General features: G+C 34.8%; 1 protein-coding gene, 1 long non-coding RNA gene and 1 pseudogene across 3 annotated transcripts; 1 reads left to right on the plus strand and 2 right to left on the minus strand.

Moving 5' to 3' along the window:
• Positions 1-669: 669 nt before the first annotated feature.
• On the plus strand, positions 670-6382 carry LOC105123722 (anthranilate synthase beta subunit 2, chloroplastic-like; annotated as a pseudogene).
• A 790-nt stretch (positions 6383-7172) lies between these two features.
• Positions 7173-8031, minus strand: LOC105123723 (uncharacterized). The gene is made up of 2 exons (XR_841926.1): positions 7383-8031; positions 7173-7326 (listed from the first exon to the last, which is right to left on the minus strand). It is a non-coding gene; the product is annotated as an uncharacterized LOC105123723 (long non-coding RNA).
• A 5756-nt stretch (positions 8032-13787) lies between these two features.
• LOC105123724 (probable xyloglucan endotransglucosylase/hydrolase protein 28) lies at positions 13788-16742 on the minus strand. Of its 2 annotated transcripts, XR_841927.1 has the most exons (5): positions 16213-16742; positions 15995-16095; positions 15259-15467; positions 14044-14642; positions 13788-13985 (listed from the first exon to the last, which is right to left on the minus strand). XR_841927.1 is itself a non-coding variant. In XM_011023429.1 (4 exons), exons 1-4 carry the CDS (start codon positions 16406-16408, stop codon positions 14141-14143), a joined length of 1008 nt encoding a protein of 335 aa, XP_011021731.1. In that variant the 5' UTR covers positions 16409-16742; the 3' UTR covers positions 13788-14140. The 2 variants fall into 2 exon arrangements, 1 of the variants encoding a protein (XP_011021731.1); XM_011023429.1 differs by having other exon boundaries at positions 13788-14642.
• Positions 16743-17003: the final 261 nt, after the last annotated feature.

Raw genomic sequence — 17003 nt, forward strand, 5'->3', positions numbered from 1 at the left:
TTTTTGTTCTGAACGTGAATGATGAACTGAAATGCGAAGAAGACTGAAGAGAAACATTGCATTTGCTTTTTTTAAGCCAATAGGCGGTCGACATGTGGCAGATACATGGCTTTTTTTTTTCCTGCGAGCAAAATCGCTAAATCGGTGGTGAAATCACGATTTTACGTGATTTCACCCGATTTTAACAATTTTACCTGATTTTGATCCGATTTTACCCATTTCCGAGTTTTACAAGCGATTTAACACATAAAGCCTACATCAACTCGTAAAAACGTACGATTTTACGAGTTGAATCACGATTTTGACAACCATGAGGAGGACAAGAGACGGCCGTGGTAGAAACTAATTTTTGCCCGAGGTGTTCGAGGATTACTTGAACGACACCCATCACGGGGACTTTCCAAAGATACACTAGGATCAATAAACCAATAAATACACTAGCGTCATGAAAATGAAGAAAAGAAAGAATTTTTAATCACACCCTTGAATATGTATATAAAACTAAAAAAAGACTAATGATATATAAATAAATTTTTCAAAGGTAAATTAATTGTATCAATCATTTATTGTTAAAATATTTTAGCTTTCACTCTTAAAATTTGTCTGCATATCATTTTTCATATATTAATAGATAATTTCTCATTTTCTTGTTTTCATTTTTTCGATTACAGTTTGAAGTGGTTGTTTGGCAAATCTTTCTTTTGTTAGCTTGACATGACATATCACATAGTAGTCCAACGAAGCTCCAGACTATTTCTTAACTGTTATGGGCAGCAGCTGAGAATCTAACAGATCTCTCCCTGTCTGTCTCTCTCCATTCTCCAGTGACAATGGCTGCTGCAAGCATAGTACGTCAAACCACTTGCAATCAGTCGAAGCTCTCTCTTGCGCTCAAAACTCAGCATGCCCCTCCTTTAAATCTCTTCTCATTACCATCTAGTAACTTTCTCTACTCCTCTCTCTCTCTCTTTATTTCTTGCTTTTTAAGTAACTCTCTCTACTCCTCTCTCTCTCTCTCTCTTTATTTCTTGCTTTTTAACCTCTCTGTGTTCATGTACGTAAATTTTACATGTAGGCTTACCGCTTTTTTATAATGTTCAGGAGTGAGTTTTGGAGCAAACAGCGAAAAAGGGCTAGTAGTAAAATGTTCGGTGGCAGCTGCAGAACTCAATTCCAGGGTTGTGGCTTCTAATGACAGGGGAATCAAGAATCCTATAATTGTCATTGACAATTATGACAGGTTCACTTATAATCTGTGCCAGGTTAGTTTTTTCTCTTCTTAGATTATTCACATGGCATTCGATAATTTCGAATTCTCTTCAATGTTAATTTTTTTTCTGGGTTCTTCTCTGTTTTAAAGATTTTGTTATAGTGTGGATCTTTAATTGTACCCCCTGTTTGGTTGCTGAGAAAATGCATTATGTAAATGGAAACTAAATCACAGATTTTGTTTCCATAGAGGAATGGCATTTCTAATTGTGTGTGTATGTGATATGGTTGTCATCATTTATAGAAACCAAAAACTGCACACGCAACGCATTCCTTGTTTGTTTAACAGCTATGACTGCAGCGGTGAACTTCTGTTTAAATGACGTGGCAAAAGTCTCAGGACATTGCTAAACATAGAAAGAAACTCTTTAATTTGAACATTTTCTTCAAATGACCTGACTATTGTCAACAATTGAGAATTACACCAGTGATTTCACTTCGAAGTGGACATTGCTAGTGACTCCATATGTTAAAAAGAATCATATTCATTTCTGTGATATGTCAAAGGAAAGCTATAACAAGTTTCCATCAAAATTATAGTTCTGGGAGAAAATTAGAAACTTTGTAAAGTCTTTAATCACTTCAGCAAAAGTGTTGGTGTCTATTGTTTTGCATGATTAATTCTTTTATACTGCTCTGTTTGATTGCTTTCCGTCTCTTTCTCATCAATTTGTTGAAATGATTTATAGATCAAAACATTTAACTCTGTTGCCTTTTGTTGTTGAAGTATATGGGAGAGGTGGGTTGCCATTTTGAGGTGTATCGGAATGACGAGTTAACTGTGGAGGATTTGAAAAGGTAAGAATTTATTGTATGTAGTTATCTGGCATTTGTTAGGTGTTAAATCCTATTTACAAGAGTGGATCACACATGAGGTGTTTGTTGTGTTCACTAGTTGCACTTGTTACCTTTTCTCTTAATTTAATAGGAAAAAGCCAAGAGGTGTCCTCATATCCCCAGGCCCAGGTTTGCTAACGCGTTATCTTTACCACTCAGAATCAAAGTGTAGCAAGATCAGAACAAAATAAAGTTGAAAATTATATTTATGCATGTCATTTCCTTTTATCGGAACGCCCCAGGATTCTGGAATATCCCTACAGATGGTTTTAGAGCTTGGACCTACCGTGCCTTTGTTTGGTGTGTGTATGGGGTTGCAGTGCATTGGAGAGGCTTTTGGAGGTGACACTTCAAATCTTTTTGGCTATCTGCATGTTTCATTGTTTATCTAGTTGTCTGATATTTGCTTTTGCGAGAATCATCGAGGAACTTGAACAATGTTCAAGATATTTTATTTTTAACATGCAGCAGTCTTCTGATTGAGTTTTCTTTACATAATACATAGTACATTGTTGCATTTCAGGAAAGATTGTGCGCTCACCTTATGGTGTCGTGCATGGAAAAGGTTCTCCTATATATTATGACGAGAAGGGGGAAGATGGCTTGTTCGCTGGGTTGTCTAAGTAAGGAACTTTTGAGTAATTGATCTGACATTATTATCTTCTCTCTCTTTCTTTTTGCTGGCATTGTCTGGCTAGTTACATTCATTAAATTCCTAATATAATGATATGAATAATTTTAGAATCAAGAAGGGAATAGGGAAAGGAGAAAGTTGTTTAAGAAATAACTGCATATATTCCTGAACTCTTTTAAGCTATATATATAGCAGTACAGGGAGGAAAATAACAAACATTGCTAACGAATAGGAAATGCTGAAAAACAAAACAGAACAGAAAACAAACTGACTCAACAGACAATGACCAAATAACAAATTAGACTAAGTCTTCCATCTTGCCACTACACATCGTGGTCTTCTCTTCCATCTTGCCACTACACGTTCCCTTCGTGGTTTGTTGTTGCATGTGAAGTGGCACAATCGTGGTCTTCTCTTCCATCTTGCCACTACACGTTCCCTTTGTGGTTTGTTGTTGCATGTGAAGTGGCACATGTCATATAACTTTGAAAGATTTGCTTAAGTTGTTCATCTATCATGCAAATTACAGCCTTATTTTGTGAACTGTAAATTAAGATCTGATTCATAATTCCAAAGTAGGTTGCAAATCATAACGGTTACTAATTGTACTCACATGTTCATAAAATTCAAAATTTTTAATTAAAATTCAACATTTTACTGTATGATCATGAGACATTACTCACACTTTGAACGGCAATAAAACAATTGAATTCTCAGGAAGTGCAACCATGGAAAATTGGTGAAAGGCCGTGACTACTTGCTGTGGGTTTGACCTCGTGAGTTGCCACAACCGAAATTTAGTATAGAATTACATTTGCATATGATGCAATCAGATTTACCTACATGCAAGTTGGCAAAACTAGACAGATTTTCCTTTTATTTGCAAATAAAATAGCAAGGCCACAGGGAGGGGAATTTCTCTGTGGTTGATAAAATGGCTTTCATGCTGGCATTCATCTTGACTCTTGCTTATATGCATATTTGACTGCATTAGTCAAGCTTTGTCCTTTCCTTACCTCAATTTGCTGATGTATCATAGTTGTAATTGGAGTACAAAAAATTAGCAAACATGTCCGACAAGGTCTGAATGTCTTTGGGTTGTTCATTTAGAGGGAAGGTAATGATTGAAAAAAATCTTTGGTCAAAGATACAAGTAGAGTTTGTTTTTGCAGTTGAAAAGCATTTTCATAAAAAAATATTTTTTAAAATTGTTTTGATGTGATGATATCAAAAATTTAGATATGTTTTTAAGCTAAAAACATTTTTAAAAAATAACCATTATCATAATACTAAACCAGCTCACAAAGTCCTTGTTAAGCAATAAGTTGAATTGAATCATGCTCCTATGACAACAAGTATATGGCGCTATTTATTTTGTCCAATTGATCAACTATTACACTGCTAGCGGGTTATGTTTGTTGTGAGAAATGATTCTCTTAGACCTGACTTTTCTGTTTAGACAGTTTCTTTTTCCAAATTTTCCTTCGTCTTTGCGTGTCAAAGGTATTTTTTTATCATTGATATTTTCTGTGTGTTTGTTATGAATTTATTAGATTAGAATTTTTCATCAGCTTTCCTCTATATTTATAGAAAATAATATCTGGGAACTGGTTAGCTTGCTAATATGCTATTACAGAATTTACGTTTGAGTAACTTTTTTCCTCACTATAGACAATTCCGAGGGAAAACAAATTGGTAAAGCATTAAATTCTATTAATATACGTGCCATGATTTGCCTTAAGTTTCTCTCTATTAAATTTCATCTTGATTGTGTCCGTATATGGTAATGGTTTGTCTCAATATCTGTATACCTTTTGCAGTCCTTTCACTGCTGGAAGATACCATAGCCTTATGATTGAAAAGGAGAGTTTCCCCGGTGAAGAACTAGAGGTTACAGCATGGACTGAGGATGGCCTCATAATGGCTGCTCGCCATAGAAATATAAGCATCTGCAGGTAATATATTCATTTGTTACCCTCTTATTAGTAAATTGCCCTTTCATACAATTATTTGACAGGTTTGAGCTCGGCATCCATATTTGCTTGCTTAGATGTAGAGTAACACGAAATTTGTTGTGATCTGTCTTCTTCACTTGAAAGTCTTGCATATAGACTCGTGGCTTCATCTGCCAAAAAAAAAATTTGGAATATTTAGAGTGAAACATTCTATTAACTGTTTTCCTTTCGCCCCCACCTCTCTTCAAGAAAAAGCATAGTACTAGTGAGGGCAAGAAAACTGCTCTCAAATGAAATAATGGGCTTTCATAGTCATAGCTCTTACTTTAACATGATGGCGTTTTTTTCCCCTCTTACTCTCAAATTTGAGAAAAATAAATTATGTTTGAGTCATTCCTTGATATTACCCACATGAAGGCATAAGATCAATTTGGTGAAGAAAAATGGAGAATTTATTTTATGGGATATGTCTTCCAAGCTATTTGTGAATTACCAGTTGACAGCTGTTATTTTAGAAATGACCCGTGTTAATGTTCCATCTATCAAACTGCATGATTATAATCACTCATCGGATTGCCCAGAAACCTTCATGTGATCAGTATTCCTAGATCATTTTGCAACCTGTCGGTGGTGTTCCTTCCCCAACTCGATCTACTTGCTTATATGATTTATAAATGTTGTTTTCTTGATCAGTGCATGGTCTATTATGTCACGAGTATACCAAAATTGATGTTGCTAGGATCCTACAAACTAGGGGTCTTGCATGGTGGTTAGAAAACAATATACGGTGAAACACAGAGGTGCCCCTTTCAGATTGTTGTATTAATATGCCAAAATCCATGCACACTCAGCCACATGGAGAAAAAACATGCTGAGGTTCTAGAAAAAAAAGAAGAAATATACGATGGACTAATCCAAGATGCGTTTGTCCTTGGACTTGCTGATGACTGATGATTTCTTTATTTCAATTGGTTACTTGGGTCCATCGACATTCTTTCTATTGCTTTTACAGCTACTAAGGTCTTTATAAGATGCTATTGAAAATGTTTGAAATTTTTGCAGGGGGTGCAGTTCCATCCAGAAAGCATCATAACATCTGAAGGCAAGACAATTGTTAGGAATTTCATCAAAATGGTAGAGAGAAAAGAGGCTGAATCTGAGAAATAGAAGCATGTCAAGGATCAAGACATACAGTGAATAATAAAAGGTTAAAAAAGGAAGCAGCAGAAACAGTGGACCTTTGGGCTGGTAGTTCTGTTTCTTCCATATTCTTACTGTGTGGGGGTTTTAAACCAGTACTTTTTTTGTCCTTGATGTGTAGCTTTTGGACTGGCATTTATTTGTTTTTCATGCACAATTTTTTCTCTGATCGAAGCAAATAGCAAGTGGCTCGTTGCATGAATGCGTCAAATCAGCATAAGGAGTCCCCTCTTTATTGGGAAAAAGAACCTGCAAGACTGAATTAGCTCTTACACACGCACACCCATGTGATCACGAAGTCCCACGAGAGGGATTTATTCTGGTTTGCCTCTTTTATGGAGTTCTACACTTAGTTTTGGAACCTCCTGCTGATAGAGATCTGTTTCCAAAGACTTGTTATTGAATATGACTAGCTTAATGCAAGTATTATTATGAATAATCAATAAACTTTAGCATTATTGGGTTTTCCCTCCCTTTATTATTGAAATTTTAAGCTTGTTTCATCCACAGTGAGAGCAGGTTTCAGGTTACTCCTCTCCCCACATACCCACAGGTATATGAAATTCCGTTTAGGATATTTTCTCGTTAATTTCCTTGGGTTATTTTCCCGTTACTTTCCTTTATATCGATGGTTGAAATAAGCCGTGCCTTTTTAATCAGATTAATTTATTGATTTTGAATTGAAATAGGAACGTAAAAAGGGTGTAAAAATGGCACCACAAAGATCATTAACCAGCCTTGCTAAACATCAAATCATGAATTCATAACGTTTAAACTTGACAGCGAGAAGGATCATCGAATTTGAATTACCACAAGAACCAATTGCTGTTCTAGATAACTTGGGATAGCAACTGGGGTCGGTCTGCCCAAGGAGGTGTTCAATTCAATCAAGAGTGATTAACACTGCTAAAGAACAGAAATTGTAGACATTTTGTGCTCAAACATGGAGTGAACTACTCTCTGCAAAGGAGTTATTCACAATAGTAAGCATCGTGTAGGTATATGCGGGTATATACCATATCATATTGGAACATTTAGTACGAGTACCTTCACACCAAGGCAGCTTCTTGTAGGAATAGGATACAATAGCATCTCAATCTACTATACGTCTTCAGAATTCTATCAGAGTTGAACATGCTTGTGAGTTGTGTGGACCAGTTAGAACGCAGATAATCAGGTAAAACGCAAATATATTGAATTAAACTGCCTACTGGAATAAGAAAAGGTTAAAACATTATTAATCTGTGATCTGTAGCTAGACAACTCATTCTTGAGAATCTTGAGCCAACCAAAACCTATCCAAAAATTGACATGAACTATCAACACAAACAGCTAGAACGACACGAAAAGATGGATTATCTCCAGCTTCATTAAAAACCAGGGAGAAATAGGAAGAGGACAAGCTACGCCATTAGCAAAGCACACTCAGCCCTTTACAGAAAACACACCAAGCCAACAAAGGAGGACAGGCTACGCCATTAGCAAACCTTTACAGAAAACACACCAAGCCAACAAAACATTTCTGAATTACCCATATTAATCACCATCGTGCAACAAAAAAGGGGAAGATTACTGCATGATTGATAAATCAGATACAGGACTCCCATCTCTAATTATAGAGCACACTTGTCGTCTTCTAACGCAGAGTGCTTAGACCAGGCCAGAGGAAAGGGAGAAAAAGAGAGGGATACAAGAGGCGATTGCTTTCTACGTTTTCCGTTGTAGGTGGAGAGAAACGAGAAGGTGGACCGATTTCCTTCTCTATGTGTCTCATGAATGCTGCTTCTTCCGCTTGCTAGAAAGCAACAGGCGTTGTTTGAGGGCTTATGTTTTTGGGCTGGACTGGACTTACATCATCAAAGCTACCTTTAATCCCATGGAGATAGACTTCTTTTTTATTTGTAGCAACTGGAGAGAGAGAGAAAATTATCCTTTAACTTAAAAGTGACAATTGAATCGACACATAACAAAATTGTAAAAATATAAAGGAAAAGTTGTTTCGGATTTTGTTTTTCTTAATGAAAGATTCAAATTGAATCTAAAGTTTATAGCCAAACTGAATGAAGAGAGACGGCCTTGTTCCACAAGGGAAACAATGAAATCATCAGGCATTTCTTCGATTGGCTTGAGCTTGAACCCTAGCCTCTTCAACTTTGAGGCGTCGAATTCGGAGTACTGTCTCCTTGGAGCTCCAAGATGACTCACCGAGAGGTATGTTGTGGTCAAAATCATCCCTTGCTCGAACGGTCCAGGAGGATGACGTGAGAATCACACGTTTTAGTTAGGCGACCCGCATTATAATAGCGGTTCACTTTTTATTTTTATAAAATATTGGATGTTGATGATGGCAGGATCAAGTTACAGCTAATGATTCAAAACCATTTTAGATTCTGCAGTATACGGGGTTCAGGAATAGTTAGGTCTGTGTTGGGGTTCAGTATACGGCCTCCAGATAGACAGCTTAAGCAACGCATGTAGAAAGGGTGTACCCATAACAAAGACAGGAGCTCAAGGATCATGGGTGTGCTGGGAAGTACTGCAGGAGCACAAGAGTTCCATTTGCGCTAGAAAATACTCAATCCAAAGACAGGAGCACAAGTAGCTCATTTGTGCAGGGTATGCCCAGCATTGAAGCATGGCCCAAGTGCTACAAGTATATAGAGGGAGTGTTCATTCCCTGGACAGGTCCTAAATATCACAGGTCTCCACATGGAGAAATAGGTTTTTTTCAATGGTAATAATAATTTTTTAAAATGTATTGATGATAATAATAAAATGATAATAGTAATTTTTAATTTTATTTTTTAAATCAAATCTTTGATTTTTTTTAATATTAAAAATAATTTTTCTTTCTAATTTAGTAATTATTTTATTAATAATATTGATTATTATAAAAATAATAATATTTATAACAAAAAAATGTAATATTTTTAATATTAATACTTTTGATTATAGTAAAAATAATATATTCATAACCCAAGTAGTTCTATTTTTAATTAATACCAAGAATATTTAGAACATAAATAATAATATTTTTTATATTAAAAATTTGAATTATTATAAAAATAATAATATTGACAACGTAAATTATAATATTTTTTATATTAATACTTGAACTGTTACATATTTTTAATAATACTACGCCGACGGCTCATTTTTTATTTTTATAAGAAATGCCATAAAAATTTATAATATAAATAATAATATTTATAATATAAAAATTTAGTAATTATTTTATTAATAATAATATTTATAACTCAAATAATACTATTTTTAATGCCAAGAATATTTTGAACATAAATAATAATATTTTTTATATTAAAACTTTGAATTATTAGAAAAATAATAATATTAGAACAAAAATAATAATATCGAGATGAATACTTTGTATTTTAAGAAAAATAATAATTCTGACAATGAAAATTATAATAATTTTTTATATTAATAATTAGAATTGTTAAATATTACTTAGAATTATTGAATATTTTTAATAATACTACAACGCAGCTCACTTTTTATCTTTATAAGAAATGCCATAAAAATTTATAGTATAAATAATAAAATTTTCTTTCAAATTTATTAATTATTTCATTAATAATATTAATTATAATAAAATAATAATATTTCTAAAAAAAATAATATTTAGAATCTTAGGAGATATGAGCATTGAGTCTTGATGAAGAACCCAATATAATTGAGTCCTTACACTAGACTCGTTGATCATAAATCCTGAAGCTCGATCTATTCCTCTTAAGTCCAGAGTCACGATCCAAATGCCACATACACGCTAGAAAGTGTCCGACCTATAAGCAATACTTTAAGCCCCTCGTGTGCAGAGGTAGTTGCCCAACACTAAAGTAGGAGTCTAAACACCACGTGTGTGTTGTGATATGTCTAACATGAAGACAGAACCCAAACACCATGTGTATGCTGGAATGTATCCAACCCCTGGATAAGCAACTCGACCGTCGCATGTGTACAATAGTGTGACTAGCACTACTCTAGCCTAGTCCTTGAATCCTACAAGTTGCAACCTCTCTGCATGCCTCACCCACGGTACAATGCAATTCATAATAAAAGCATTCATAATCTATAACACCTCATATTACAATACATAATATTACAATACATAATAGTACAATTCATAATAAATAGTCGTGGTCGGCATTGTTAATAATAATAATGTAATTATAGATTTGGATTTTTAATTCATTTTGTTCCTCTAATTATAACCGTACCGTACACAAAATGGTAAGGCCCATTGATGCATCCATTCCAAACAATATACAAAGGCCTCTTTAGCAGGATGACAAGGCCCATCTGTGGAGAATGAGGCGGCCTAGGAAGACCTCTTCCAACAAAGGTTTTTCAAGCGAGCTAGTCATTCACACTCATAATATTCACTAAAGCAATATAGTTTTCCTCGAGACCTTTCTAAGCTTCTAACCCTGTATATATATAAACGATCAAATGCACCACGATTGAATACAAAGAGGAGCAGGGCAGTGTTGAATGCTCGTTTTTACTTGATCAATAGTAGTTTCTGAAAAATTGACAATTTTTTTTCCCTATTTCAAATTAATAAATAGCATTTAATATATAATGGAAGAGCAATGGAATTTACTTTTCCAAATTTTGTTCAGCAATACTGGCATGAAGAGTTTGCAAACCATTCTGACAGCAGAAATAAGAGGAACAGTTAAGGAGTGAGAAACCATTTTCTGAGTCAAGTTTACACAACAAAATATTTCCCAGAAGAAGCTAGTGACAAAATCATGAACACAAAAAGTATTATTTCTTAAGCTTAAAGTAGGAGCCGATTGATAATATCATTTCCCGACCTAGACTAGAAAGGCGATCATATAATTTGTAACAATTTACAGGCACCACACATGATTTCTATGATAGATAGAAAAGGTGCTTTTGATGAGACTAAAAATCATGTGTTCAAGATCGTTTAGTTAATTACAAAAATTAGTAGGCAAGTGTGGCAGGAACTGTGCGAGTAAATTGACTCGGATTTTTTTTATGATTCATCCAGGTCCGAGTTGGCTAGCTACGCGACATTGGAGGATCAGATAAGCAAGAAAACAACTTTTATTCAAATGCTCTCCCTCCCACTTGAATTTTTGAGGAAAAGAAAAGGTGATGAGTGCTTGTGATGTTTTTTGTGAAGCTGGTGATCGTTTTCCAGCTGTGACAGCGATTACCTTTTCGCCAATCAAAACCTCTGTGGTTAGAGGCATCAAAGATTTTCATAAAAACCACGTCTCTAGCTTTTTCATTATGGCCATGGATCTTTTCCTTGCAACTGAACTTTTAAAGCGAAAGGCTAAAGTCTTATTGCTTACTGTCTCCTTCTCTATACCCAACCTTTGGAATCCCAGCTTCCTGATACGTGGAGGTATGCTCCCCGTATCTTCAAATCATGGGAAAACTGTAAAAAAAAAAAAAATTATTGTTTTAATAAATGTACCAATTGATATATTAATAGTTTATACGAAGAATTGTTAAAAATAAATACGTATTTTTATTTAACAGAAACTAAATCTAAAATCAACTTATATTGCAAAGAAAATATAATAATTATAGTTAAAACCAAGTTCTTGATTATAGATTGCACCAGTTTTACAATATGCTTTTCAATTCTTTATTCTTTGCTAAAACAATTTGCCGCAAATATGTACGTCAAAGTTTAAACCCACTTTATGGGATGCCTTTCTTGAGTCCAATACCATTAGTTTGCAGTGATGATACCATCAGCAACGAAGCTAGTAATCCTGCGGCAGTTTTGGTGCCATTCTATCTTAAAAGGAATTGGAAATGATTCCTGGGTCTATTAATATTCTTGGAGTGAAACGAGTGAGGCTGCGGGTGTATTTGCAAATATAACAGTGGTTGTTTTATAAAGTATTTTTTATTAAAATAATATTTTATATTTTTTAAAAATTATTTTTAATATTAACACATCAAAATAATTTAAAAAATTACAAAATATTTTTTTTTACAAAACACAATTGACACTATATTCCCAAATAATCTCTGCATCTGACGGACAGGCCTTCGAGATTATGAGAAAAGGATCTATCCGTTCCTACAAAGTTTATGATCATTAAGAGATTCCCCGAAGTCAGCAAACATGATACTTCAGCAAACATTGTCTCGTATTCTTGGACACGATCACCTTGCATCAATTTGGCATTCTATGTCTCGCAATCTTGGATACGATCACCTTGCATCAATTTGGCATTCTATACCTTGTTTCCCTGTTGGTTTTATTTTTTATTTGAACAGAGTGTACTATGGTGTCTCAGAAATTATAAAATTTCACAAACAAATTGTAGTAATATATTTTACAATTCTTTTTTGATAAAAAAAAAACATTTGAATTTATTAATGATTTAGGTTAAACAAATACATCAATGTTTTTATACCATGGAAACATCAAAATCTTATTAAATGATTTGTACATTGTAGTAAAATTAAGAGAAGCTTCCAATACACATCAAATCTACATCTTTATCCTAAAGAATAGAAAAGAAAAAACAAAAGTGAAAAGAATGATGAAAATAACAACAAACAAACAAAGGAGTGCTCTATTTTTTGGTGCGTTTTAAAAGTGCAATTTACTGGAAAATTATTAAATTAATTTTTTAAATGTTTTTATAGTTTTGATATACTTATATAAAAATAATATATATATATATACACACATCTTGAAATAAAAAATATTTTTAAAAAATACATTTCAATTCAATTAAAGCAATAAAGCCAGTGCCCTGATTGTTTTGCTAATCTAATCTACCACTCAGGCCAGCCTTATTTTCTCTTTTGGGATTTGCTTTCTAATGTATTTCAATGTCTTTATTAATATGGTACATTAACCTTAGAATGAAGTATCAACAACCTTTGCTGCTTTAAAGTATCCAATGAAAGAGTCACAGAACAACTAATGGCGAGGCCAGGTGGGATCCTATCATGGAGTTTTGAATAGAAAAACACTCCAAAGTGGCTCAAAGAAATCCTTGATGCTGTTTGTCTTGATCGGGCTCTCTCCCTTGCTTCAATCTAACTCTCCATCCACATATCTTCTGCCAAAAATTGACTCTAGAGAGGAAATTGATGTCTTTTTTGGGTATTCGGAGAAGAAATATCTAAATTCGTCAATTGTCACGCACCGATATTTCTTCACTTTTTGCTACTGATACAGTGTTCTTGAAAAATGTTCTGTACATGTATTGTTGTTTTTAATTAGAGTTTATGGAATTACAGTGATGGTGATAGTTTAAAGTGTTTTTTGTTTATAAATATATAAAATAAGTTTTTTATATTAAGAAAATTAATTTTAATTAATATCAGTATATCAAAACAATCTAAAAAAATTAAATATAAAAATCAATTTTTAAAAGCTAAAATTTCCACCGCATTCCCGAAATATATCACTCCACATTGACATAATATTTGAGGAATTTCCAAGAAAACCCTCTTACCCCTCTCCAAAATTTAGAACCGTTGAGACCAGAAGCTGTGAGCTATATAAGTCCAGCATTCTGCCATTTGCAGCAGCGTTGCCTGCACCAGTTGTCACATCTAAACCGACTTTGGATTCCAACTAACCATTGACAAAATGTCCTCTGAAGGTGACAGGTCTGACCTTTAAAATATTAGAGACATCTAGACAGATCAGGGGACCCGAGCTCTTGACCTTTAAAGACATGTCCAGGGTAAACTGGTGAGCAGATGTTTTTTTCTCTCACTTGGATCAAACAAAAGGAGAATAAAATAAAATATTAGACAACAGACAAGATGCTTGATGACAACATCCATTTCAGTGCGAAAACACAGCCAAAACCCATACCAACAACACACACATAGAGTGACTCCACTCCATATACTAGGAATTTATTTAAACCGTTAGAGCGTGTCAAGAGTACAGAAAAAATCATTACCAAATTCAATTTGTAAAGCCAAGAGACAACATCAATGATGAGATGAACAACTGGAAAACTATACACATCCTCCCCCAACCACCCATCATCGACCATATAAGAATCTATGCTCTTTTTCCTCTATTCACAACAAAAACAAATTACCCCAGCTAAATCATAATAGCATAAAAAATGCACTAGGATTAAGATGACAACATTAGACCCCAGCTAAATCATAATAGCATAAATGCACTAGGATTAAGATGACAACATTAACCCCTATCCATCACAAGACAATGCCCACCATTGCATATTTCTTAAATGGAAATGACTTCAGCATGACTTGACCGACTACGGTGGTGTCGTTTCCCATGGTGGCGCCGGCCTCCGCCAAAAGTAACAGGATCGTAAGATTTGAGTCGGTCTGCTTCTTTGGTATTGATCACACACTCTGATAGGGGAGCCCTGTACCGAACCCGATCGTAGCAATAAGAATATGTCATAAACTTGGCCCTAAAGCTCTCCATTTTAATTCTTTGCACTGGTGTGGCACCGGTGGGGATCGCCTGAGAACTGTCTGTATTATCGCATCTTGGAAGCTGCTCAACAGGATCGACAGCACACCCGTGCAGAACAAGGTCAGAAAATTCAGCCACATAAGGGGCGTATTTGTAATTCACTCTATATTTGCCTCCATTAGTAGCCCAATCAGACCCATCCCATATCGTTGCATACAAAGACATTGGCTTGGAAGGGAAATCTGCTCCCATAGATTCTGTTCTTTTAACCTCTCTGATTGGAATGTTGTCCACGTAAAATCTAAATATAAAAGAAATAGACACGGAATTAGAATGGTAGTCGATGCACCAAAAAGGATTAATCCTCCTAAAACAAAATCAGCACAACTTGTTCATATGCAAAATAGAAAACCAATACCTTCTAATTGGTAAATGTGAAAAATTGAGGAAACAAGTACATAAAATTGTGAATATCTGACAAGATTGGATGCTTTTTCGGTCTTTCCCTGAGAATTACAGGGGCTCCATCACGTCAATGTTTAAATAGATTCTTATCTCAAATTTAATCTAACTTTTCTCAGTAACCAAACAAATAGTTTACCAAGCTTTAGCCATGCCAAAGCTGGCAGACTGGTTTTGTTCAAACAGGCGCATGTCCCTAGAGGTAAACGAACAGAGAACTTTCTGAGCCAGTCACCTAAAAGAAGGAACTTTGTCTCTACGTACAGCAAATGCATCCATCCTACCCCCCAAAACAGTAAATTACATACCGTATATACCATGAGGTCATTATTGATTAAAAGGTAAAGTACACCCTTTAAAAAGCTCTAATTGCAAGAAAAATAATACATGCAAAACCACACAGGTAAACAAAACAAGAAGAAAAAAAAAGATGGGGAAGCGGGTTTGTTGCTTACATGATCTGAGAATTGGTCCAGAGAATGCTATACTGATGGAAATCATCAGAGGGATCGAACCAGAGGCTGTATCTCTCTTCTCTGCCGGCACTAGTGCTGCCATTGCCATAAATGTTTGTCTGGATCCTCCAATCTTTGCCTCTTATGTTACCTAAGAACTCGAAGTCAATTTCATCATGGTTCTTCTCGAATATGTCACCATTTGACATCTGTTAAGAAAAGAAATAGACATGATATAAGAAGAGTTTTTTCCTCATTTTTCTTTGATCAAAATTTTGAAATTTATCAGCAAAAATTAGCATGATAATTATTATTATTTGTTTTCCTTGCTAGATTTGAAAGAAAAGATAACATTTTGTGGAGAGAAATGGCAAGCATGAGGGTAGATTGGATTTTTTTCAGTTTCTTAAAATAGAGCTTAGACATGAACCATAAAATCAGTGGACAACTAACAAACCCATGAGAATGAGTTTGTTGTAGTCTGATCAGACTTTCAAGGTTAGCATGACAGAGAAAACAGTTGGCATGAAAAAAAAAACTGTAAATCAAGAAACATCAATCTGAGTTTCTTTGATACATCGAAAGCACAAGACTTGGAAGATAAATCAAATAATCCCCGTGAAAAGAAAGAAAAAACACCAATTTAGGTCTGATAAATGATGAACTGAATCCAAATATTAAAACCCATTATTTATTTAAAAACACATTAAAATTCTTAATATGCACTGTTACTCACATAAAAAGCAACCACAACTCCAGCAGTATAATCTGCTGGCAACTTGATAGAAGCACTGAAGTATCCATGTAGGTATAAGTCCTGAGAAACAAATCCGGACCCTGCGTATACACAACCCAGAGAAACTCTCAATAAATGCCAACGCAACACACACACATATAAGGAAATGAAAAACCAGAATCATAGACCCAAAACAGAAATTATGAAAATATAAGAACCTGTCCTCTCATCCAGAGATAAATGGACTCTCTTTCCATCTCTGTACATGACCAGATTATCATCCCCAAAAAGTTGGGTGTATCCTTCATCAAAGGATATAATAGGCAATGAAGTTCTTTGAGTTTGAGACCCAGAAACAAAAAGCGCAAGAGAGCAAATTAAGAGAAAACAAGGACCAAGATAAGAGCACTCCATCTTTTCTTTTGTGTGTTAATGGTGTGTTTTCTTTTGAAAAAAACCAAACAGAGGAAGAAAGTTCCTCGCTTGACTAGAATGAAAGAACGGTGTCTATTAGCTGTATGTGTGAATGAATGAATTTATATATATATATATAGTAAGAGAGAAAGTAGAGTGTTGAGGAAGGAGAGAACGGCGTGTGGAAGAATATGAATATCTCTGCCTCTAGAACTATAGGGAGAGAGGGAGAGGGAGGGCAAAAGGCTAATGAGAGCAGCGAGAGAAAAGGGAGGTCATTTTACAGTGGAGGGGGAGGTGTGGGCAGTTCTTGTGTAGAAAGGTTTTTGGTTCTTTTGGAATGTACCGTCCCCCAACCTACTGTTAATACGCGGTATTCTTTTTTCATTTGTATTACATTTATTGTTATTATTGACGCGTATTTAAATTATGTACAGTGTCTCTGTAACGCACCACGATTAATTCCATGGGCCCTGAAGTTAACGACCATGTAAGTCTCCAGTGGCCATCATATGAGCAACCAAGGACTCGAACTTGAGACCACAAAGGGAGTAAACCCCTTGATTCCAAGTTCTTATCACTTAGCCACCACATT

Source organism: Populus euphratica, unplaced genomic scaffold (assembly GCF_000495115.2).
Source record: "Populus euphratica unplaced genomic scaffold, PopEup_1.0 scaffold9.1, whole genome shotgun sequence".
Taxonomy (NCBI): Eukaryota; Viridiplantae; Streptophyta; class Magnoliopsida; order Malpighiales; family Salicaceae; genus Populus; species Populus euphratica.